Below are 26,601 nucleotides of genomic sequence, written 5' to 3' on the forward strand. Positions count from 1 at the left end.
AAAAGGTGTTCATAACTTGTAAAGCATCCTAAGATGATTTTCAGGAAAATGCAAAGCATGGAGCCTTGCACTTCTCCATCCCACTCTTCCACCTGCAAGAAAGGCTTTCTGAAGGGGCAACTCAATCAATGGATTAACATTAACAATCCTCACTCCCAGCATGCCTGGCATCTTAAGCTTCCCAAAGGTGGCCCTGTGTTTCAGAAAATGGTCTGTGTATCAGCTGATGTTCTCATCAGCTCAAGCACTACCTATTTGCCTCTATTTTGTCTGTTTTCAGCTGAAAGTGGGATGCTTGTTGCACTTGAATGATGAAGCTTTAATCTTCTCCCTGTAAGCCAAATCTGGTTTGGTTTTCTTTCCTTTGTTTTGTTAAATGGAGCCCTAGAAAAGATCCCTTGAGTACAGGGCTGATTATCCCCTTCAACCAAGCCTACACAGTTATGTGCCCCAAGCATGAGTATGGATTTAACATCATAATCACTACTGCATTTTCATCAAGCTTTTTTCTCACATTCTTGCCTTGGTTCAGCACTAAGAAATGCCTTAGAAGTTTTCCAGCTCTCCCTCATACCCCAGGAGCATTGCAGGCACTGAGGACTTAACAGTGAGTTGATTTTCACATGCTGCAGTCTGCACAGAAGAAACTGCTGCTAGTCACATAAGAATTGTACATAGTGAGCTACTGATCAACAAGCACCAACCCTCACCATGCCCATAATCAACTATCTGACACAACAAAATCTGTTTTCAAGGGGAAGAAAATGCCAAAAATAATCTGTGTCCTGCTCCCCTTCATAAAACATCCCCACTATATTACCGTCTTAAACCATTTTTGGCTTAATAAAATTAATAATATATATTTTCCCTCTATTTTGTGATTCAGCTGTTTCCTAAGCCATAAGAAGCACCAACAGTGAATCCTGTGATGTCAGAGCAGCCTGGGAGCAGAAATAATCAGCTTGAAAATAAACAGCATTTTTTTGCTATCAAAGTGCTAATAGGCATGGGTAGGCTGCCTACCCATGCATCCCTAGAGAAGGGATGGAGAAGAGGGGAAAAACGCCTGCACATTGATAAACCTGAAATACATAAAAGGGCTGGGGAAGAATGACCATTGGTAGTAAAAGAAGGTAAAGATTTTTCAGTAGGACAAAACCATCCCACAGCAAATCCACCACTGGTTTGTTCTTGCAGTTTCAGAAACACTGGTAAATGCTGTGTTCATCATCTGCCTCCCACTTTATCATGATGATATTTGCTAGGGTGCATCTCACCCTCTGCACACACTCAATTCCACCATACCCCTGAAAAACTATTTTTTGAGTCTAATACAGTAAAAGAGTTTTTATTTTCCCCAAAACAAGAGGTACCTGTTATTTCAAGCCTCAGCAGCCTCTCTTGGGCTGCTGGATGAATTGCTGTGACCACACAGGTGTGAGTAACCTGCTGTACCTGCAACAGTGGATCCACCATGCACTATCCACTTCCATCGCTGCTGGTATGGATAATAAAATCAAACAGGGAGGCAGCATCAAGAGCAAGAGCATAACCTGGCTGGCCAGTGGCTACTCTGCTATGAAGTCAGGTGATTCTCCACTGTTCCAATAGGAAACACTCCCTTGCTGAAACCTAGACCCGGCAAGAGGCACTGCTGCGATCAGTGCATGGTCCCACATGGAGTTTCTTCCCCAAGATATTTTGGCCAGAGTGGCTGCAGGAAGGACTCAAGTGGCTTGAACCAGAAGGCCAAGAATATCACCAAATACCACCACCCCTGGTTCTCTTGCACAACCAGACTCTGCTGAGAAGCACCAAGCAGCACGGCCCCAGTGCGAGGACAGTCCCGGGATGGGGCAGAACTGCTCCACTTTGCTGCTGCTGCTGCTGCATTTATCCTCCAGCACTGGGAATATCTTGTTCAACGGGTGCCTCACCCGCCTGCTCCAAGCCTTTTGGCTTTTATCCAGCATGATAGGACTTGGGTAGGCACAGTTTAGATGGAGGCAGCACCAAGTCCCTAAGCCTAGGCTGTGGGAGGGCTTTGTGAAAAATCACTGAAAATTCATTACCAATCATATCCAGAGGTGGTTATTTCCCCTGTCAACCTTTCCAGTCTATTTTGTGGCTTCCTGTATTCCTGACTGCACTTAAGAGATTTGATGGGGGAGGCTGGAGGGGAGCAGTGAAGTGCCAGTGGGCCATTGGCAGAGGTGGGGCAGGAGGGACCATGTGGCCAAGGATGGTGAGGGTGCTTGGCATATGCCCGGAGCAGGAAAATAAAGAGACAGCAAACAACGACCGAGAAGGCCTAACGGGGACTTGTTTTACTCTTTGACATGCTACCAGCAGTTTTTAATCTCAGAAAACCCAAATTAAAAAAAAAAGAAGAAAATTAATAAAAGAAAAAAATTACAACGATTAAAAGATATGACACGTGAAACACTATACTCAAATCATCCATGTGTTGTTGGCTACTTTATACAGTAGGCACAAAACAGACCTAGAATCACCTGCAACAAATGTCAACCAGTGTTGTTCTTGCCCCTAAACAAGTACCACCAGCCTGATTTTTCTAGTCAGCCACAGCTGCAAAACCTTTGTGCTTAAATTTCTCAGCTTAGGCCTCCTTTCTTCGGCATTGCTCACCCATGCTGTAAAGGAGCGGAGACTCATACTGAAGACATTAATGGAGAGAGGAAGAACAACGACAAAATAAGAGAGATTAATTGTACAGTACATACATACAGTATCTTCTAAATCGTGATCAGTTGTTTATTGGTTGGCAAACAAGCTTCACTTTTACAACAAATATTAGTAATGAGGTCATTCAACTGCTGAGACCGTACAAAATGGATCATAAATTAAAAAAAAAAAAAAAAAAAAAGAGAAAAAGAAGAATTCATATTCCGTGCTGCTAATTTACCTCCAGAAAGCCTATGTTACTTAAAAATCCGGTCAAATAAATAAATTTCCTGTTAGGAAAAATAATGAACAGAGGACTTTTTTTTCTTTTTTTTTAATTAAAAATCACCGCAAAGTACTTTTTAGCTCACTACGCGTCAATCTATTTTCTTCTTAAACCACTGCAGTACAAGTGCCTAAACCGGGGACCAGACTGAGGCGAGAAGGCCCTTTGCTCCTCCAGTCTCCTGCAGAACCCCCACTACAACTACAAAACCTCTCCTCAGTCCCTGGATGTGACCTGAGGGCCTGGCTGAGGGGCTGTCGGCCAGAGATGCTCCACAGGATTATCGTCACCATCGGGTTGTGCACTGACAATGAGGAAGTTTGCCCTGCTCTAGTCTGCTGAAAGGTCTGCTGGCAACATGCCGGCTGAAAAAGGTTATACAGCGAGGAAATTAAAAGACTGCCTTGGCTGAAAAGAAATGGTGATGGTGTTACTAAAAATGGTCCTTAGAAAGTGATGTTTGGGGTTTTTTTTGTTGCCCAGTGAGTTTTTTTTTTACTGGGATGGGAAAGGGACAGAGAGAAGGAGCAGTGGACGAGGCAAAACAAAATTTAAAAAAAAAAAGGAAAGAGTTATGAAAAACCTTGCTCCTACTGGTAGACAAACTTACAAGACCAGCACAACAGAAAAAAGTTCTTATTTTTTTTCCACTACATTAACAGGGACGCAAGTTCTGGAGGAACAGAAAGCAGACTATATGTGCAATGCTAGTATCTGTACATTACATAGAAATTGTTCGCTTCTCTTTTTCTGCCATTAGTTTTTATCATCCGTTAATACAGCAAAATGTAAAATATGCCTTTAGCACAGGATTCTAGGATTCCCTTCCGTCTCATTAAATTTGTTTACGTTTTGTTTGCTCCCGCAGCAAAGGGCGCTGCAGTGAAACCAAGTTGTGAGTGACCATAACCCATGGTGTGATCTGAATTGGTAAGAAAGAGTTTTGCTAGCTTGTTTTACGCAGCGCTCCCACCTAGATGCGTCATCGCTACTAGTTTCAAACGCACATTTTTGGCCTTTTATTATTTTTTTTTCCCTCTTAAATCAGGTCCTTGGTATTAAGAGCAACACAGCATCAAGGATTGTTTAAACAAACACGGCATAACTTGAGAAGGCCACGAAGTGTGCCGTTATCTATCTCTTTCATTAACATAATGAAGTCTGTCTGGAGGGAAGAAGGATAGGAAGATAAGGGGGGCACAGCAGTTACTGTCCTCTCCGGGCCAGCCTAAAAATTCCAGTAAAAAAAGTCTGAGAATTTCCTTTTGAACAGCATGAAGATTTAGGAGTACACACAATATTACCACTGTTTGGATTAACTCAGAACAGTAAACCGAGTGTTACGGAGAGGCTTTTAGTTGTCTCTTTGCTTAATTTTTGCTGAATCTTCTATAGACTAGTGACCAAGTGAGCGGGTCCTTTTGCATTGCCGTCCGGAGAGGTTCCCTCTTTGTTTGGCGGGACTATAAAACCGTCGCTGCTGCCTCGACCTAGCTGGTAGTAAGTGTGTAGCTGATGGACGTGGTTCCTGGAGCCAAGATTGGGCATGCTTTTGTAGTAAACGTCGTCGGCATCGCCACCGCCGCTTTTCGCTGGTGGAGGATCGGTCTGGGTGCTGGCGGTGACGCTTTCCGTCATGGGCATGCCAGCCAGCGCGGGCATGCTGGTGTACAGAGAATCCCTGTTGGGCGACTGCAGGTCGTCCGTGTGCTCGTTGGTCAGCAAAGGGAAAAAGCTCTCGCTGTTGTCTTGAGGGATGCGACGCCGGCTGTAGAGGTGGGGCTGGTGGTTGTCCGCCGAGTACACCCGGGGAGGCAGCAGGGGGGCGTCCGACTCCTCATGGATGAGCTCCAGGCCCAGGCTCTCCTCGTGGGTGAAGGAGGTGGCGTCATCCAGCACGATGGCATCGTCCTCGCTCCCGCCGCCCACGCTGTTGACGAGTTTGTTCATCAAGTTGCGGCTCTGCTCGCTGGAGCGCTCATGGTTGTTCAGGTAGGAAGGGATGTAGTTGGAGGTGAGTTCCTTCAGGATCTTTTTCTCGAGGGCGTTCTCCGTGTGGTTGTACCCACGGTCAAGGATTTGCACGCAGTTGCTGAGGTACTCGCCGCTGGCGATGCTGTAGCTGTTGCCGTGATTACCATTCAGTGGTAGAGTATCCGTGACACTTGTATCCCTGGCATTGTTCAGAAGCCCCTCTGAAAAACATTACACAAGAGAGGGTGACTTGTACAAACAGGACACTCATGCGGGATGTGCACACTCAAACCCCCTTCCTAGGCTGCCGCAGTTGCTGGGGCTGGGCAGCAAGGAGAGCGTCGCGGCCAAAATGGGAGGGCGCAGCTCCATCTAACCAGCTGGTGGTCCAGGGCTTCCCAAAAAAAAAAAAAGGAAAGCACTGTCAAGTGTGTGACTTGATGTGGCAACATCCAGCTGGAAGGATAACCTCTCCTGGCCAGCATTCTCCTACAGCTCTTGCACTCTATGTATTCCTGAGGGAGCTGAAAAATTCATGACCCTGCGCTGGTCCCAACTGCCCTGGCCCTAGGAACTTTGGAGGAAGGGGGCAATTCCTCCCAGCTAAGGAAAAAATATTTGCAGCCCAGGCTAATCACTACCAAAACTTTGTTTGGGAGTGTAGCCTTTCTAGAGGAAAAAAAGTCTGCTCTCCCCTTTCGCTGGGCAGGCTGTCAGGATAAAGACATAAGGACTGAATGGCAGGATTCAGGGAGTAGCAAGGGGGAGGCACAAAGTGTTTCCTGGCCCAGGATTTTCTGGAACAAGGCTAAATGCCCTACCTCTTCTGGCTGAAGGGCACAACCAAAATTATTTACTCCACACTGGCCAGGTGGGGACTTTCTAAAACAATTCATGTTGGGGGCAGCTGTTCTGGGGTCTTGTGAAGCCTTTAAAAATTGCTCCTATTCCACCTGCAAAGTTAAAGCAGTGGGTTCAGCAGAGGGTACAGCAAGTACCATCACTGCCATGGTAAAGGTGGGCTCATGGGAACCTGAGAGGAGTAGCAGGGTCTTGGGGTGTCCCTGCTCTGCCTGTTGCATCTCTACAGGTGTCTCAATGCTGACAACATGAGGCTGGAGCTCAGCTCTTTCCCAAAGCACTACGGGAGATGGCAGGGAAGTGCTTTGAGAGCAATGCCAGCATGGGTGGGGGCAAACGAGAAGAAAATCAGGCCCAGCAGTTAAGCCACCACGCTTTCTTTTTTGGGATCGCTGGTCTCCTTGGAAGGAGAGCAGGCATGGGGACGCATGAGATAACTTATCGACCTCTCAGCTAAGGGCTTCAGGCATTGCCAAAAACTGGCAAGCAACTCCCAGCAAGGCACAGTGGATCAGAGAATCCATTAAACTGACAATTTCAGATGAACAGTTGCTCATACCATGCTTAGTACATGGCATGTGTACCTTCTGAAAATACAGGATTCAGTCTATATCTGCGATGGAGTAGTTGCTGTATATGTCAAGGGCTGGAAAGCGCTACTGAAGGCTTCTTCTTGCTTTTGAATGAAATGCCCCAAATGTGTCGGTCACCTTTTGGGTTTCTGAAGCTTAGAGGGTGCTGCTGTATCCTGGGTTTCCCAGCAAATGAGGGAGCTATGCCAAAAAATCAACTAGCCATCACAGACATAGAGCAAAGCCGTTGATTTTCACGGTGAAAGATCTCCAACCGAGTCACGATGCTTGGGGAGAAATGAAAAGTGAGCATTTTTGGGGGAGGGCTGTATGTAATGGGTGAAAGGTACAACAGCATCTGTTTGATGGTTATGCTGAGTAAGGTATGCATTGAGGCACTGAGCACTGTGCTCCTGCTGCCAATGCATAGATCTGGGGTTTAGTGCAGAAATAAAATGGGAGGCATTGCAAGTGAGAACAGAGTGGGGGCTGCAATGAAACACACCATATAAAAATGCCATGACCTCGCAAATAAAAACACGAAGTTGGGAAAAAAAAAAAGCATACACAACTAAACAATAAACTATGCTGGGTAAACAATACCACAAAAATGAGAAATAAACAAAGGAAGCATCATCTAATCTCATCTATATATATATATATGTAAACATACATATATATATACATACATACATTCACACGCATACACATATATATACATGTCTATTCATAGTCTTTTGATTTCAAAACTGTGAGGGTAATTTCCTTTATTAACTACATCATCTATATGTGATGCAATAAAAGTGAACTAAAAAAAATTACATTTGATATGCAATGTTTAGCTTTACTCCCATACTTGTCTCTCTGTAGGGCTCTAAACGACAGCATGAAGAAAAGGAAAGAAAAAACAACAAGTAAGCTTACAGCGACAGTAGGAGAACATGAGTAAAAAGCAAATTGATGATATGCAGAAAAGAGAGTTAACGGAAATAATTTCCACTGCCCAGAATACATGAATTTGTTATAAGGTTTATTTCAGGTTAAAAATATTGACATTTTAGACAGAAAAAAAATATTTTACGCGCAATAGTCAATAGTCTACATTTTTATTTAAAAAAATTATCACATTTAAACTGTTTTCCAATGCCATTATAAAATGTTCAGCGTGCAACACAAATGAAGAAATAATGCCAGGAAATTTAAGAAAAGTTTAAAGTTGGTAACGGTCATGCTTGAAAAGACAGGCATTGTCAATGTTACTTCCAAAGTCTTAAAATGAATGGCTTTACTTACTGTTAGGTATAATAACCCCTGGTAGCTGAAACTGAATTCTGTTTCCTTACTAAAAATGTTTTGCCGTCCATCTTTTGCAACAGTGCTTTGTAAGAGTATGATTTTGCTCATCATGGGGCTGCTGGCATTTTACAAACTTTGGTAAGTGTGATTTTTACTTTAACCAAACATATGGCAAACTACATGGACTTGGCAAAAAAAGAAACAAACAGAAAAAAAAAAAGAAGAATAGTAGTTTGGATAATGGCATTGCTAGAGGAAACTATTAAGAAAGGCTTAAAACAAGAAAAGTCAGAGAATAAGATGAAGAGGCAGTGATAACGCTCAGCTTCCCACTCCTCAGCTGTCTGTTGGATTTGAAGTAGAGCTTGCTAATGGTCATTAATGCTTGTGGACACCTTCTCTCAGAATTAATTCTGACCAAAGGTGTTGGGATGTTTTCCTGCTTTGGAGAGACTGAGCCAGTGTATGTCCCTCAGCTTCCAATGACAGTGAGCACTCGGCCCCTGACCTACCACCTCCTCCTCCCTCTACACTCTGTGTCCTATCAAGGAATTGCTTATGTCACCGGAATTTGGCCTTTTAGGGTCTGATTCCCCACCTCTTTTCAAGGGTAAGTTTTAGAACTTCCTGCCCCTGGTGATTGCCTGCCACAGATGTGGCAGCTTTGGCTTAAGCAGAGACAGTATTTTAAAAGACGTATCTGGGGAGGGGAAAAGAAACAGTTGGAGCAGATCAGTCCCTTGTTCCTTGGGGTGCCCTGCCCCATCCATGGCCAGCACCAGAAGTGGTAAATGAACGTGCAAAAGAAAGTCACGGCCTTAGTGATGTGGAATGAGTTAGTTGGATGGTGTTAGCTTGCAATGCTCACTGCACGCCAGCCACAGCCAAGGCACACCCAGAGATGATGACAGCATCTACTTTTACAATGCACTCTCCTGGCTTTAGCATTCCTGCTGGTGCAGCATCCCCAGAGGGCCACCGAGACCACTAGGCCTGGTTGGTTTTGCTACCCTTCATTTCTGCCATGGGATCTCCTAATATTCACACTTTGTAACTGTCCAGGGACCTAACCAGTTTGAAAACTAATAGCTATAGCAGTTCTGTGGTCATTAATTAACTCACAGCCTCCTGAAAACAATGGGTTAGGTTCTGCTCCCTCTGAAGTCAATGGCAAAGCTCCAGGAGCTTAAATGGGACCAGCGTGGTCCCATTCTCTTTCTTCACTTCCCATGGATGAAGCCTGGACAGGTTTCTCCATTACTTATCTAACTGTGTTGAACAGAATTGCACTAGCAAAAAAATTATGCTTTTTTTTGTGGAATAACATTCTGTTAGCTCAGGTAACTGTATCAGATTTTAGTATTAAAAATTTGAAGACCATAAAATTATTAAAATAAATGTAACACACATATATGCCCATATTGCCTGGGCAGTAGCACCCAGACCTGAACATCAGGATTCCTCTTAAGGTGAATGCTGACTCAGCATTACCTGTTGCCATTTGATTTAAAAGACTCCCATAACTTAAGGTTATCATGCAAGAAACTAGTCAGAACATCAAAGTTAATTTCCACATTTGCAGTACACCGAAAATCTTAAAACTCAGAGCATTTCATGTTTAACAGTAGCCCCTTTTCAAAAAAGCATTCTTGGAAACAAATTTATTGCACAAAGTTAGCATAGTTTTGGAAATTAATAAACAGCAAAAAGGATAAACACATGTGCTTTCCTTGTGCTTTGAATGCAAATACCCTACTGATACAGTTCAACATCTATTTCTGTCATAAACAACATGCTGCCATAGAGTACAAAGGGGGTTTTCCTGCTTGCATTATAACCATCTGTCCTGGGTTGACTACTCTGAACCAGGACACCATCATTATTTTCCCTCTCTTGGATATCCTTTACTGGGAAGTGATGCCTTCATTGAGAGCTGACAGAGTGCTGGCACACTTGCACTGGAATGCAGTGCTACTCTGCAGTGATTCAGCCACCTTACAAGGAAGACCAAAAAAATAATCCCATGGAAAGGGCAGAGCAGGATGGAGCCACTAAGAGACAGGAGCTGTCAGAGCTCACACTCCCCACCTCCTCAGGCCCTACTTAAACACATCTGCCTCTCCCTCACAGAAGCACCAGGACATCAGCTTACGAACACTGTCCCTTCCCACAGAAGCCAGAGCAGAGACAAACATGTAGGTGACAAGAGAGTGATTTCCATAGCAGAAAGCTCCATCAGGTACAACTGATTCTGCCTGTCTCTTTTCTGTTGCCAAAAGGAGGATATCAAATATTATCTAGATTCACTACACCTTCTTTCAATTATTTTTTCCCCTAACAACACAGATAAAATGTACAAATGCAAACGGCAAAACATTTCTTATTTCAGCTCTGCTCTTTGGAGCTGGCCTACACTTCTTGCTTCAACTGTCATTTTTCTTAGAGATCAAGGGCAGTTTTGTTTTATTTTGCATTTTACTCCCTGTGCAAACCAGTGCACTGCTGGCCACATTTCTGCAGGCCATTTCAAATGAGAGCAGCTTTGGTGGCAAAGGCCAGTTTAGCTTCACTTACCTTCAGTGGTGCTCCTGTTTCTGAAATGAATGGTTTAACAAGGAAATGCGCTGACAACAAAGAGAGGAATGAATGTGTCTGACAAAACACACACACACACACACACACAAGTCCAAAACAATACAAAAGCAAGGAGACTGAAAAAAAAAACAAAATCAAAATACTGTGAATGCTTTGAGAAAAACTGACAAAAGTCTTTCAAAGTGAATTGGATTGCTCATGGAAAAATAGCATCTGGAAGATGGAAAGATGCATTGAAATGAAAGGGAGGGGAGAGGATCTTTTTTTTGTGCCCAGTTCCAAAAAAAAAAGTGTGTGTGCGTGGGGAGAGAAAAAGTAAAAGGAAGAAAAAAAAGAAAGAAATGGGCCAAAATAAGCCACAGAAAATGGAATTCTCACTAGAAAAATTAGAGAGGAACTCCAGCACACCTTGTGCGTTGTACATGCTGACAGAAGGGTTGTTATAGACCGCCGATTCCCCGAGCAATGTATTATAAGGGTTGTTAGTGCCATGAGGACGAAGCAGAGCATTGGTTATAAGATGATTAGCCATGGCTCCTGGAGCAGCCCGATAGAAAGACAGAGAAAAAAAACAACAAAAAAGGTCAATCAGGCAAATGTGGTATTAAAAAAAAGGGAAAAAGAACATTCAGAATGACAACAGTTGAAATAGTCCTGATTACAAGCAGCCAGCTAATTAGACTCAGAAAACTGTATGCCACTAAAGCAGAACAGATGTTACTGACGATGCACAAATCCAAACCAACGCAAAAGAAAATGTATCAGAAAGCGGATAAGCTACATTTATGGTGGTTCCCCAGTTGCTTGGAGTGTAAGCAAGGCTGCGCCCACATGCTTGCTACAAAGAAAGAAAGGAAGATGGCAGCCTACACAATGTGGGGGGAAAAACTCTCCGGAAAGTGCCAAATGAATAAAAAAATATATATATAATGACTAACAGACAACAGCACATTCAACTCCCACTATGTGCTAGGATCTCTTTTGCCAGACCTTCACAACGCATCTAAATCAAAAAAGCAGAATTAAAGAGAAAGGATGGAGAATGCAGCCTCTCCAAAGGCTCTCAGCATTTTTCAGACAGCAGCTGTTTGTCATGTCTAAGAGGGCAAGTTTCACTTCAGCTACTTCTCTGATATCACCATCAAGAGCATCACAACCACCTGAATCCATCCTGGAAGGTGAGAGCACTACAGCTCTGCCAGGCATTTCTACCAGGAATGAGAGTGGCCACAAAGTGCATGTCTCAAGGCTTTCTGTGTGCCCCACAAACACCTTGATTCACCACTCCAGCACCTCTTTGCTGCTATTTCCAAGCACTCAGCCAACAGCTGTCCTTTGATCTTTGGTTTATTTCCTTGGAGACACAGCCTCTGGACCTGTGCTTTTTGGGATCATCATGGCTTGGCAGGTGGCAGCAATTCCTATTGCACGCATCAATCCAGCAAGCAAAGTCTCCCCCTACCTTTTAGCTGACCTACAGGATGAAAAACCCTTAAGCCCTTGCTCTGAACCTTGTCTAATCTCCAGAGACATGACCAAATTAAAAAAACTTGCCCTTCAGGGCCCTTCCTACTGAGTTCTATAGCAGGAAGAATGTCCATGGTTTTTAATCTCCAGGACTAAACTGTAAAGACAAAACCTTTCCACCAGGAAAGTAAGTAATTGGTGGGGCAACTAGAGCTGGTTAGCACAGTACTGTCAGAGGGCTCACATCATCTGGCTGTCACCAACATCCGATATCCTCAACCCAAAGCAGTAACTGAAAAGCCAATCCTCAAAACCAGTAACTCTTTCAGGAACGCTTTTACCAGTGTCTGAGGCATGGAGACCCCCATTTGCCTCTTTCAGGTGTGGAGGTGCCTCTGTGCCAAGGTGAAGGCTGTCTTTGTGGGGCATGTAGGGCACTGGGTACAACTTCTTTGCATGGAGTTGCTGAGGATATACAAGCCCTGAGGTCTCTAGCTAGTACAAATCCCCTTAGCAGGGAGTTCTCTGAAAGCTCACACCTACTAATTATTTACAGAAAGGCAAAACCAGGCCAAACCTCAGGTTAGGTGGAGGCTGCCGTGCTTATATGCAGGCCTGGGATGACATTTCCCCATGTCTCTGCAGGTAGAGGAGGGAGCAGACAGTTTCTTGCCTCTCCCCCATCATCCCCCAGCACTCCCCAGCCCCAGGCGTATGGCATTAGCAGGTCACTGAATCGGTCTTTTGAGCACAGGACAAAGTAGAAGGCAGTGTTGTATGGGGGCTGCATGCCAGGGAGGCTCCTCGACACATGCAGCTGGAAAAAAACAACTTGTTTTCTCTCACCTGATATTTTTGTCTATGCTGATGGAAAGCAAGATGAGCTGCTGTGTTTGAAAATAAGGAAACAAAGCTGTCTCCTGTAAGAAAACATTATATGAACGCTTAACTAAGTAACCTTGAATGTAACTAATAGGTAAATGAGTCAATTCTTTTTTTCTGCTAATGTGTTTTCTCTCAATCTCACATTCATCTGGCATGAGAGACTGTAGGAACAATTTCTCTTCTTGTGCTACTTTTATACCAGTGAGCACTAAGGCCATTAAAATTGTTTCTGCTTTCATCCCACTTTTAATCAAGCCAGGCCATAAAAGATTCAAAAAGGGGCTCACTTTTATACAAGTAATGAGAAAGTCCAGAGTTAATGCCAGCCATAAACTCATGAGTGATATAATCCTCCCATCTGAGATTTAACCCAATCTCCAACTCAGTCCCTATGAGAACTGATATGAAAAATATACCCATAGTGGGCTTTTGAGCACTTTAGCTCGAGGTGTCTTTAAATGCCATCTGCTAGAAAGAGCATCTCACCAATATATCCACACTGATCTTGTCTAGTGAACCCCAGCAGGCAGGAACAAGCTGATCCTACCAGGGCTGGGCAGGAGAAGCTGTTTTGCATGAGGGATGCTCTCAGACTGTGACAAGAAAGAGGGGATCAACCTGTGTAAGCACTTAAATGTAGGTTTGGCTTGCTTACATTTGCCATTTGCCAACACGGCGGGCTCTGCAATGAGCTGAATTCACACAAATATGGCTCTTTCAGACAACTTTTAATACATATCCATGCTTGACTAAAAACTTGGCAAAAAAAAGTTGAAAATACAGAATAAGTAAGTAATTTTTGCTCTCAGATGTGTAAAAGATAGGGCTTGGTACTACAGTGATCCATTCCTGTATGGGGCAACCGAGCAAAAATACTCCATCTTCTGCTTTCCTCTCCCTTGATTTCATAAAGATTTTTTAATTTACTGTTCAAAATGCCACTTTCAGTGGCAGTGCTGAGTAAGTCTACTTGTGCAAATCCAAAACAAACCCTCAGCCAACATGTTTTCATATCTTTCACTACATTCAGAGACCAAACTGGGCCCTAAGCACTCTGCAGCTTAGGTTCCCCTTGTGATGAAGTGGCAAACTTCTTACTCTGTGCACGACACAATAAATGTAACTTTGGCATCTTAAATACAAAATTCCATGTACCCTGTATTCATAAATTTGGGCTCTTGTTTCTTACTACCTGCTCTTGAGTTGCAAAATTCCCAGCCTAAAAGGGTGCTGAGAGAGGATTGCATCCAGGGTCCAAAAAGCCCACAGTTAAAGCTTTTGATAAAACAGTAATACACCACCCCCCCCCACCCCCCAAAAAAAACCCAAAAAACCCCAAAAAACCAGCAAACCTCTCATTATTTGGTTTCTCTTTCCCAGGAGAAAGAATGAAAAACGTAATACCAGACATACATTTAAGTATCATCCTGGCTTTTTTATACCACTTTATCATTGCTATAGCAACCAACGGGACTATTAGGAAGAGCGGATTAGGTCTGCAGATGAGGCAGGAGCAGAAGGAGCAGGTAGACTATGGAACTATGAGCTCATTTGCATGAAAATAGCCTTGGTAATAGAAAGCCAACAAAACCCCAATAAAGTAAGCATGGGATCATAGCAGCATGCTCTCCCACAACACCATGGGCGACAGCAAGGAGGGTTATTCTGCAGTCCTGTGTGCGGGTGTGCATCGCTGGGGCTGCAATACAAAGGTCAGTGCATGTCCAGGTGCCCAAAACCCAGAAAGATCAGGGCTGCAAGTGCCTGCTGACCACCTGGAATCTCCTCCCTGTCAGAGCACTCTTGGGAAGGGATCCCTGGCAGCCATCAGGCCCGGCGTTGGCAATGTGCCTAATATCTTCAGCAGGCAGCAGTAATCATCACTTACTTTTATTTGTTCACTTACTGCTGGATCCTTGGCTCTCAGCATCTGTGGTGCAACACAGACCTCTCCCAGCAAACCCCATGGGTCTGTGTCATCCATGCTTTCCTACATTCCAGCAACAGCAGCCCCTATATAGATCCCTCCTTTGCCATCTGCTGCACCACCTAAGGCCAGCCCACAGCCTCCACTCTTTATTTAGTTAGGGGAACTGCCTTCTATCCAGCTGTGCTGAATCACCTCCAGTTCTGCCAGTCAAAGGCACCCTACTGAAAGCAAATGCATTCTGTCTCCAAACCCCTATCATGCTGTATACGTGTGGGGGCATGGAAAAAAGATGGGCTCCAACCCACAGGTTCACCTTTTTTTACAGCATGATGATATCATCACAACCAGCAATCGTTTAACAGCAGAACTCACACCTCTATAAAAATATTCCCTGCAACCACATTGGTACAACTATAGTCCCAAGTCTCCTTGTTTCCACTGTTATTCAACCAAAGTTCAGAACAAAACACAGCTACCAGGTCAGCTCTAATATCCAAAATTACATTCAAATTTGGGTTTCTGGAAAGGCCAGTGCTCAGCTCAAGGCTTCCTGAGGCTAGATTTCCTCAAGTGGAGGATTTGCAGGCTGTGATCACAAGTAGAAAGAAATGATGGTCTTTCAGAAGGCAAGTATTTCCTGGGTAACATGCAGATGCTCCTGCTCCTCTCACAGCACCGGTGATCCTCACGATCCAAGCACCACAGATCCAGCTGTGCTGGATTTAAAAGGCCAGGAGAAGCCATGGCCTGTGCTCAGGGTGCAGGGGGAGATCTGGAGGGTTGCACTTTTGACTCGCAAACTGACAAAAACTGTTAGGAAAACTAACCAGGACAAAGATTAAAATCCCACAAGTTTTAACATCACTGTAACCAGACACAAAGGATTCAGATAGCGACACTTAGCTGCCTTCTGTGGCTATGAAAGTAGGTATTATTTTAATGACAGTATGCAACCAAATAGAATCTTTTTCTTTCCTTTCCAAGGCAGAAATTGATGTCTTTGATGCAGGACAACATTGAATGCAGAGATAATTTTTTGGAAGAGATTTGTGTAATGACTGTATGGGAAAACTGCACCTTGTTAAACATAAGCGTGGTTTATTCACTCACTGAAAGCAAAGGATGAAAATTATGATGACAAGCACATGTTGCCAGACTCCAGAATGCATCACTCAGGAATAAAATTCAAAAAATTTCTTGTTGGCAGCTGGCTGACAAAGCCACACAGGTTACCTTGAATCATCTGCATAGTCTACCCAGCTGGAAGGGAAATGGATTCAACTGCTCCTCCAGATTTTCTGAATAATACTGTTACTCACCACTGCTCTGCCTGGCTGAAACGGTTTGAGCAGCACTGCTTTAACTGGGATCATCTGTCTGCACAGGCAACACTACCACCATGTATCTTCCTTGACTTCTGGTCTTTTCAATTGCATACCAAAACATTTTTGGTATGTGCATTTTAGCAGGGGACTGGAGAGATTCTCCCACTACTGAGCAGATGTGACAGAAGAGCAGTTTTGCTGAGAAAGGAGAATGGACCAGCTTACAAATTTAATTGGATGAACTATTCAATGCTTTAAAAATGTCCATACAAAATCAGTATTTTCCAAATTAAATGTTTTCACTTTTTGTTCCAGAAGAGTGGCTGGTATAAAAGCTGACTTTGACTTTTTGTATTATTTCAACTTTTTATTAGAGTAGAAACAGAAATAATTTAGAAAAAGCACATCTGCGTCATAACAAAATGTTTCATTGCCTCTGACCCAGCAATTCCAAAATTTAGATTTTCTTGGGCTTTGTTTGTTGCAGGAGGAATTACATGTACTGCTGTGTTTTCAATCAATCTCAGTCCTGCTTCCTCCCTGCTTTGTCAGCAATGTGGCTCCCTTTCCACAAGGTAAGGGCACAGTGCTGTACTCCTGCCTGCTCTGACCCCTGGAACACCCAACTTTTCTTGTGGTTCACATCCACCATGAACCAGGTCCCTCAGCTTCTTGCACACCATGTCCTTGACTTCAAACTGCCCTGCAGGGACAAGTGACAGCCAGGAAGAACATGGACCACTCCCTGAAGGTAGAACAGTTCCTGAGCTGTCAGGAGACATGGTTTAGCTTGGACACAAATGATGTGGTAAGAGCTCAGTCTTCCTCTAAGTGTCCACTAAAACAACCCCATAACACACTCTGCCTTACCCAAAGTGCAGTGAATAGCTCAGACTTGAGTGTCACTGGAATGGCCTCTCTGCAGTGATTTCAGTTTGTAAATTCTGGCTGGTTTTATACTTCATTCATTATAAACTTATTCCATTTTGCTCCCAGGGAAACAAAAGTAAGTTTTTAGGAGTCAAAGCTCTAGTTTTCTTTGAGACTTTCCTTACCAGCACTGTGTTCTTTTCTACAGGTAGAGCTTTCAAGTATTTAATGAATCCTGGTCTTCTATGTGTTCAAAATTTGTTTTTACAATAAATTCAATTATGACAAGCAAATTCACACATTTGCTGGAGGACAACAGGTATTTTCAGTATTTTTCCAAGTTCCTTCCAACAAATGTGCTGACATTTATATTTATCAAGCTCTGTTGTTACAATAGCCAACAGGATTCAGTTAATAAACTTCAATAAACTTCCCTATTAAATTTCTCTCAAATAGGTTTGTTGTCACTTGCAGCATCTAATCTATTCATTGTCAAGCTATTAATACTGACTGCAGTGAAATGGAGTTTCAGTAAATGAGGTTGTTAAGCTCTGGGCCATCTTCTGCCACATGAAACATCCCGTGCTTTTATGCAGAGACAGGGGAGTGAAAGTATTTCTTTGTCTCTTTTTTTCCCCCTTCCTTTCTTTGGCAATGATTTTAGATGACAAACCTTTGCTGGATTATAATCTGCAGGCCATGTTCAAAACACACAGCTAGTCCACATCCATTTATAAGTATTTTCTCACTTGCTAATAACTTTTTCACTGCCTGGAGCAGAAACATTGTTCCAGGATGGGACATTTCTTTGTAACACCACTACCCCTTACAAGGGTTTACACCACATTGTATCTTGACTATAGAAACATGCATTATCCCCAATTGTTCCTGTTTACTTCTCACCAAACCTGAGGCCTCACCGAAGATGTGCAGAGAGCCCTGCCTGTGGTGAAAACTGGACCATGCTTCCAGGAATCTATAAAAGCAGCTATGCTTTCTTCCTTCCTCCTTCACAGTCACCATATCAAGCCTGCTCTGCAGTAATACTCTGCCAGATCTAATACTCCCCAAAGCCTGCTCTGATTTCAGAAATTGCCTTGCCCTTACTTTTCCTCTTTAAAGCTGATCCACCTAATGACTGAACTTCCAATTATATGGCTGTCAATCCTAAAATCAAAGCCAGTTCATAATATCTCCCAGAGGAAGAATGTCATGTCACTCACTGAAATCACTGCAACAAATCTCAGCTAACTCAGTCCCAGGCAGCAGAGAGGCAAAATAAACCAGGAGAATATCAACAATGGGATTAATTTTGCACATAGGCAGAAATAAGAGTTAAACTCCCTAAGTTTTGATCCCTGATGCAGAAAATCATAATTTTTCTAGCATAAAATGTACAGCTGATTGAGAAGGGTGGGGCGGGTTGAAGATAAAAACCACCAGAAGCAATTTCCTAGTCCAAAAGGCTGATGACTTTACCTTACAAAGAGAAAATATTCTTCCGCTGTCACCTACTTGGAACTTCTCTTTACTTCATATGTGATTATCAGGACGGGTCATTTTGAGGCCAGTTGCTGACATTTAGCCAAACCAACAGTTGCTTAACAGGGTTGCAGAGATTTCTTTGGTTTACAAACAGGAATCCCTTGTGACAGAACTGGTGCAAAGGCATGTGGATTACTCCCTCCAAATACACCCTCCATCTAGGCAGTGGGTTCCAGGAGGGGGTATCCATGGGGTCAGGGGAGAGTAAGTGTGTCTGCAGGAGTCACAAGAGGGAACAGAAGCAGCAGAAGGGGGGGAGGATGAAACCAAAGAGCTTCATCAGGAAAATGCCTAATGGTGGTAGGGACATGGAGAGGTAAAGGAACAGCTTCCTGCAGTGGGTAGACTGGAAATTTTTAAGTTCTGATATAAATGGACTATGCTACTTCTTTTGCAGGCTGTCCCTGGAGGTGTGAGCACTAATACAAGCACTCAGGATGCTGGGACAGTGAGCACCCTTGAACACCAATCTGCCCAGTGAAGAGTAGGATTTGAGCAGCTGTGGATGGATGAGAAGCTGGAAAACAGGCCACAGGCTGCCTTTGGATTAGCAGGGCAGTGCTGTCAGGAATTCTACCCTGCTTTTTACCCCTCAATTTCCCCCAAACAAGCAGCACCTCCAAAAACCCCCTTCTCAAGTAGCAGCCTTGACTTCAAAAAAATTAGAAACTGACCAGCTAATCATATTCCAGAGGGGGAAGAGACTGGCACTGCTGCTGCTGTTTGTGGCTAAACCAGAGGCCTCCAGGCTCCAGGACCAATGGACCCCTTTGACACACAGAATAAATTTCCCAGGACTAAGGGCTTTGCAATGTGAAGTATGATGCTCAAGGGCAAGGACTGCTGCATCCCTCAGGTTCGTGCTGCAGGTTGCCCCTGCCAACTCAGCAATGGTCAGCACAGACAACATTAGGCACTGACACCTCTCAGCACTCTGCACAAAGGGACAGGTTGGGGGGAGAGTGCTTTGTTTTAGATTTGAAGCAATGACAGTGAAGAAGTGAGATTTGCATGTTGACAGATGATGGTCTCTGAATGGTCACTGAGGCTGCTGTCCCTGCCAAAGGCCAACACAGGTTCAGCTTTGATAATTCCTCTGCATTTACATCCATCAAACCCTGAGCATGACTGCAAACAGAGCTCAAAGCTTTTACAGCATCTGCAGGGGGTATTCAGTTTTAAACAGATGCGGCTCTTGCTCCACATCACATACCCAACTGTGCAGTGATGGTTCTCACAAGACCAAAGTGTCTGCAGAAGATGGACACTTTTCTTTAGCCCAATTGTCTTTGAGCTGTTAAGTGCTCAGAAACCAAGAATAACGTGCATTTTCATGTCCATGAATATTCTGGTGAGTTCCCTTCATGTATCTACAGATGCATTCATTATCAAGGAGAGCAACTGCAGGCACCTTGGACATCCTGTGAGTCCTCTGCACTAAAACTGCTTACCCCAGAACCACAACTGGAACAAGACATAATGGGGAAAGAAGTGACCATTAACACTGCTGCCAACATGCATGTTCATATAGCCACAACTCATTAATTTGAGTAAGTCCCCACACCCTAAAATGATCTCTCTGAAAGAAATGACATGAAAGCTGACTGACTTAACAGGAGAAACTGGGGCACTGTTTGCTGCCAACTATAAAAAAAATACAACAAATGCAAAGAAAACGGAGGAAGTATTTATTCTCTAATATCTTCAAGCCACAAGAGAAGCCATAAGTGTTAGAGTAGATAAGAAGTGAGACAGACTGTGATAGATTATTTAGTGGTGTCCTCTGAATATCCTACCAAGATGAGCAGAGGCACTTCCATCTCTCCTAGAACTTGGCTATTTGTTTTACATGCAACATAAATTTAGCAGAAATCTCTGTCACACTGGTCACATTAATCCATCAAGGAGCAAACAAGCATCTTGAGAAAGGCTGATGCATGACAACAGTAGCACTTCCACTGTCCAAATTTCCACCTTCTCTCTGCTTTATCTAGGCAGCAAAGGGTCAGCACTGGCAAATGGGTTATAATGAGCAGCAATTGCACTTTGAAGTGTACCAAGGATGGGCTTTGAGATCCCTGGGGAATCCAAATTCTGCTCCTTCCTTTTTTTTTTTTCTTTTTCCCTCCTCCCCTGCTTGCCTGTGCTTTTCAGCACACCAAATTCCACCCTGTTTTCACTGCTGTATTGGCCAGTTATGTCCACACCATGGCACCCATCATCCCTGCAGACAGCTAAAGTGAAACTTCTTGATCTTGCAGCACTGAGACACATCCAGCAGCCCTCATCTCTCAGCAGAAAGGGCAGATTTGGTGACCAAAACCTGACTTACTACAGTGTCTCAGGGCTAACCTATACCTCCTGTCTTCCAGAGTGACAGTCTCCTACCAAAGGAAGAATTTAACCTTCTACTGGTGTTTTCTAAATAACTGCTTCTGAAAAATGCAGGAAAGTAAATCCACCTGAAAACAACACACACAGCTGTCCCTGCTGAATTCACAGTGCAGCTACGATTTCAGCCTGGAAGTCACAGCTTAATTATATTTTTGGGTGGGTGGAAGGAATTTGATGGGAGATTTCATTTAGAAAACAATCAGGTCTCGGTTGGGCTAGAAATCAGGATATTAATGTTCTTCATTTTAATTTTCCTCTCTGACTCAGATTCCCACTGTTTGAATTTGAGCTCAATTTGTTCTGTTCATTATGAAGAAATCCACATGAATTTGACATTAAACTGCTTACCTCTGAAAACAGTAGCAATAATTTCCCTTTTTCCTGTGTGTGTTTCAGATTAAGTCTTTGTGGTTGACATAAAAACACAGAGGAGAAATAATAAAGCAAAGGGAAATCAAGTATTTATTCTGGAATGCTACCCAGAAGAGGAAACATGCAACAGCACTTATGCATTGGGACGAAAAAGCAAGGGGGAGTGACAAACAATACCATATCTCATTTCCATATCCCATTTCAGCCCATTTGCATGGCAGCAAACAGGGAATGAACAGAGCTTTCCTAGTCAGGGATTATATCTGTTGTGCAAATACAGGGGATGCGAGGGCTTTGTGATGGCCCTGACGCGGTTTGCTGGCAGGGGCCTTCTCCCTCATGAATGGACCCTTAGGGCCACATGGATGAATTTGTATTCAGGACTTACCATCCTTCAGGAAGAGCTGCCAGGGGTCCTGGGCTCCCATCTGCAACAGCTTTTGAGGTCCTTATGACCCCCATAGGCCTTGGTAATCTTGATGAGATACACCAGGAAGGCACAGCCCTGCTGGCTCTGGCACCCAGCCCTTGCCTTGTGGACCTTGGACCTGCCTTGTAGCTCAGTTTCCAGCCCTGTCTCTGCCAGTATCTCCTGGTGGTCTGGACCAGGCTCATCCCCTCACCTTGTCCAGGGCTCCTGCCTTAACCCCCTGTGGCCCAAAGAACCATCACTGAGGTTTTGGATGGTGCATGACTCTCCCTCAGCTCCCAGGTGCTCTCTGTCATGACACAGCTCTGCTCTTAGAGCTCCCTGCTGTTTCTTTTCTTTCACACTACTGGAGCAGCAGGAAGTGCCTCCAGAGGACCTCCATGGATGAGAGTGATGGGGATGGAGAGCTATATATATATATATGAAGACAAGAGTGTACATACTCATGTTTCTATTCCAAGACTGCTATTGGGATAAACTATTAAATTTGCTGTCTAGTTTATAAACTAAGAGCTAAGAGTCGGTGCATTACAGCAGGAGAACAGCACTTGACCCAACACAACACACTTCTGGAGCAGTTTCTATTCTCTATGAAATCTGGTGGCTTTACCCCTGCCCCAGTTATTTCTCTGAAGAGGGAAAAACTACTCTGTGCTAACTTGAATTGATATACACAACTCCATCTGAGCATTTTCGTTTTACAAAACACTGCCTTGCACCAGTGACACAGCCCTTTGGCTCTGCTGCTCTTGAGCCTCCCCAAAACAAGGAACAGGCCCTTCTTAAACAGATAACTTCCACTTTTCCTCTGGAAAAAAAAATCATACCACCACTTCCCTTCCCCCAGCTTGAAAACCTGAAGAGTAACAAAGCACCACATAGTTCATAAAGATTTTTTTTCTCACCCAGTTGTCTCATATCCAAAGAGAGACAGTAATTACTGTATTACCTCTCACCTAAGACATGGATAAAAATAGGCTGGTGTCACATTGCTATGACTGCTTGTTTGCAAGGCTGGCTGAGCTATCCCAGAGCTTTTTGACATTAATACTTCAAAAGTACAAACAGACCCATCCCTCACGATCCTGAGGTGGCCAGCTGGATGCATCCAAAGCTCAGACAAGCTCTGTTGCTTCTCCTTCATACATTCCACTTTTGAGCCTGCAAAGCACTGAACTCCAGCAAACAGTCCATCCTACAGGCACTCTTTTTGAACTACTTTTTCAGCACTGCATCCCAGTGCCTGCATTAAGATCACACACCAAACACCCTGCAGGCAAAGGGAAACTTCCTTTTCCTACTTATGAGGTAATCAGCTTGGTTCAGCTTTTACACCTCTGAAGTTTTCAGCACTAGGAAAATAAATGTAGAGCACAGGTTGGATGTGAAATACACAGAAAAAGTATGCAGCCAGACCCAGGGTGTGAAAAATTGGACAGAGTTGCAGAGTGGGAATGCAAGGAGCAGAATTCCCCCTGGATGCTGAAACTGAGACCATGATCATGGGCTGGACAGGCATGCTCTTCATTCGACAGTAAAAAAGGAAACCCACAGCCAGTTTCTCTTCCCTTCCTCCTGATGTCAGTGATAAAACAACCCCAAATTTACATCACTACAAAGCTATAATGAGCAGCAAGGGGAAACAAAGGCAGACATACTTTTTATTAATCAATAATTAGATGCTACCTTCAGGAAATAATCTGAAATAGTCTTATATGCCTTAGGACAGAATAAAGTTTTCATTACAGACCACATTACATCAGGCATATTTGGGGTTATGCATGAAATTCCTGGTGTGATAAATTCAAATAAGTAACATTATGGTCAATTACCTTGGCAGGGAGAGGGCAGAATAGAAGATAAAAGAGAATATGAAGCTGAAAGAGCCATAAGCAGTGTGTTAGCTGCTAAATCAGAAAAGGACATAGCTGTATGTCTAAAGGAGGCATACACTAACTCAGATACCATGTTCCAGACTGATGCCCAGCAGGTTCATGAACGAAGAAGGGATGAGATGTCATACAGAAATGCAGGTCATCATACAGGAAATACAGATAGCTAGAGCAGTCTTGCCTGGGATGTTACCATGTGGCAGGAGGCTGTGAATATGATGAATGGTATCAGGGAAAAAACAGGTTTCAATGAGATAGTACCCCAGTTAGAGGGTGTCTCACTGCTTTCAGCTCCCCCAGCAGAAATATTAAAACTCAGTGCTGGCTCAGGACATGGAGAAATGGAGTCAAGCTCCAAGACCTGGATGCTAGGACAATTCTGGGGACAAAGGACCATTTTCTTCCTGTTTTAGAACACAGACTGCTCTTTGAAGGCTTTGGGGAAATTGCCAGCACATATAGAATGTTTAACTTGGGACAATACAGATAATTTGTGCAAAAGGTGTCTAGGCTGGGAGAGCTGGAGTGGGAGTTTTGAACAGAAATAAGACCCTGTTGTATCAACCTCAGGCAAGGAAAGCTACTGACCATACAGTTCAAGGCTCACATTTGAATCCTCTGAGTCTCAATAACGTGCTTGTAAATAAAACATTAATGAAACAGCTCCTTTAAAGATGAATATATATGTAAATATTAGGAGTAAGACAAGAACTGTGAAAAACACATTGCCTCACTGCTCTGTTCTGACTGCAGTTCTCTGGAGAGTTTTCTTTGTGGAAAGCCCTAAGACCTCAAATGTTGCTTTTCAGCTGAAATAAACAGGATAAAGGGAGAAATACCTGGAGAGAATACTGTTGATGTCAGGTGTTTTTCCATGTGGAACTGACCACCTGCTGCTTTGGAGATGCCATCTCCCATAGACATATTTTTAACCTCCGCTTTGCAGATACTTCTGTTTACCAGACAAAATCCCCCAAAACACAACAACAACAAATATTGTGCCTGCCTGTGTGAAAAAGAGGGAGGATGACCATAGAACTGTAAAACTTACTCAGGTCACTTCAGTGTTCTACCTAAAAGGCTTCCCTTCTAGGACACTTATCAGGCTGTTTCTGTAGCCAGTAGAGAGATTCAGGCCCTTCAGGTGATTCACCTCATCCAGTGAGGAAGGAAAGTATCCTTACACAAGGAAAATATCTGGAGGAAACATGCTTTGAAGATGCTTCCTCTCCCAGTTCATTTCCCAACTGACCTTTAAATAACAGGCACATATTGTAACGGGCTCTCACCACACTGGGATGAATGTTGTCCACTTGAAACCTCTTTGCTTGTCCCAGATGACAGACATACTTGCCTCTTGGCATAGAAAAAAGTACACAACCAAAAAAGGAGAGACACTTTTCTTTTGGTAACAAAGGCAGGAGATCCTGTTTGCTAAAACACAGTCCTTGGTAACCTCAGATGCATCAGAGAGCAAGTTCAACTTCTGTGCTAACTGGAGGAGCAAATATTTAATGCATAACACATTCTGGTTTGCCACTGAGATGGAGCAGTGGGATGGGTGGCTGAGGGAAACAGTGGCTCTTGCTGGAACCTCTGTGTGACAACCAATTCCTCCCTCCATTAGACCCAGACTGCTGCTCTGCAGTCTTTAATGCAGAGACAGAGAGAGATGTGAAGGCCATGTGTGTGGATAAATCAGGGATGTGCAGTAATGAAATGTTATAGTCAACTTTATTAATGCATCTTCAGTGCAAAGGGAAAATATCCTGGCACAAAAGAAGACCAGTGAGTTGAAGAACACTACAGCTCCATGTTACACTGCCTTCCTCCTTTGCACTGATTTGGGCAGTGCATATAATGCTCAGAGAACAGAATCATGTACCCCTTGTTCCCCCACCACTCAATATTACTCAGCACAGTCAGAATCCTTCAAGCCTACCCTCAGGCAAAAATCACCCTAAAATCAGTGAGAATAAAGACTGAATAGGAACCAAAGTACCAGCTCAATTCTCAGCTGAGCTTTGCACACCAACCATCAGGACTGGAAATAAATTGGTTTTCATCGCCATGAGAGAACAGCTAGGCCCAGTAATCCCAATTCTACCCTCTCTTAATTTCACCATCAACTGGACAGATAACACAAAACAGAGTCTGGCATCTGGTTGCTGAGGGTTAATTCATGAAGTAGCTGTATGGAAGAGAAAGGAAACAACCTCTCAGGCTCTTTTTCTTGTATTCTGTTTCCTACAACTCTCTGAAAAACACTTGGTTTAAAAAAGCTGTTCATATTTCCCCTTGTGCCAGACACCACATTTTGTTTGGCATATACATTTTTGATAGCCTTTCCTCCACAGATGTCTGTAAAGTTCACATCAGTCACTTCTTCAAACTAGGTATATTAACACCAACACAGACAATTTTGTTCCAAGCACAGTTTTTCCTTACGTCTGTGTTCTGCTGTTGACTTTTGCTTCTGTAAAGATGACAGTATTGCTACATATGCAGGACAATCAGGACTCCTGTGATGCTTAACACAGGCTGTACAGTGCTGCAATGGCCCATTTTCACTGTCAGCAACGAGGCCTGACACGTCAGCAGCTTCTGGCACTAGCAGCTTTCTGAGGGACAGGGGAGATTTCAACTTTATTTCATTTCTCTCTTTCACTTTTTCTACCTTCTTTCCAGAAATGACAATTCTTGAAAACACACGTGTAGAAATAAAGAAAGAAAAGAAAAAGAAGGCAACAACCACCATAACATCTCCTCCCATTTATCACTGTAACATTTCTTGGGTGGTAGAACAGGATCCAGTGACGTTTGGGGCGAGGAGGAAAAGGCAGGGGACAAAGAGGTAGCATATTTCAGACTCCTTAAAGCCATCAGAAGAGTTAGAGATATGAAAAACCATTTATAATTACCTCTGTTGAGTGAAGCTGAACTGTTTATATCTCCAGTAATAAAGGAAGACTCGGACTGCTTTCGAACTGTGTCATTCCACATCCTACGAATCCGGCTCTGAAGAGGGATTGAAGCACAGCAGGCAATGAATTTTTAGCAGCTGTAGAGAGGTTTCTTTCTGCCTCACTAAGGATGGCTACTGGCATGTCTAGCTCAAGATGAGACTTGCTTCTAGCCAGCTGTAAGCAAGCAGTTGCTGTTTTGTTGTAACCTGCCTCATGCATGTCAGACCCTGCCAGACTTACTTCGTAACACAAATGC

At 43.6% G+C, this 26,601-nt stretch overlaps 1 protein-coding gene across 1 annotated transcript in view; it reads right to left on the reverse strand.

Annotated features, from left to right (window-relative positions):
- Positions 1–2,921: 2,921 nt before the first annotated feature.
- The window catches only part of ADGRL3 (adhesion G protein-coupled receptor L3), a 482,163-nt gene continuing 458,483 nt past the window's right edge, over positions 2,922–26,601 (reverse strand). The window contains exons 22-24 of the mRNA XM_058804039.1: positions 26,301–26,397; positions 10,678–10,806; positions 2,922–5,166 (exon numbers count right to left, since the gene is read on the reverse strand). Of these exons, the coding sequence (XP_058660022.1) occupies positions 4,361–5,166; positions 10,678–10,806; positions 26,301–26,397 (1,032 nt within the window). The 3' untranslated portion in view covers positions 2,922–4,360. The remainder of the gene's footprint in view (positions 5,167–10,677; positions 10,807–26,300; positions 26,398–26,601) is intronic.

Source organism: Ammospiza caudacuta, chromosome 4, assembly GCF_027887145.1.
Source record: "Ammospiza caudacuta isolate bAmmCau1 chromosome 4, bAmmCau1.pri, whole genome shotgun sequence".
Taxonomy (NCBI): domain Eukaryota; kingdom Metazoa; phylum Chordata; class Aves; order Passeriformes; family Passerellidae; genus Ammospiza; species Ammospiza caudacuta.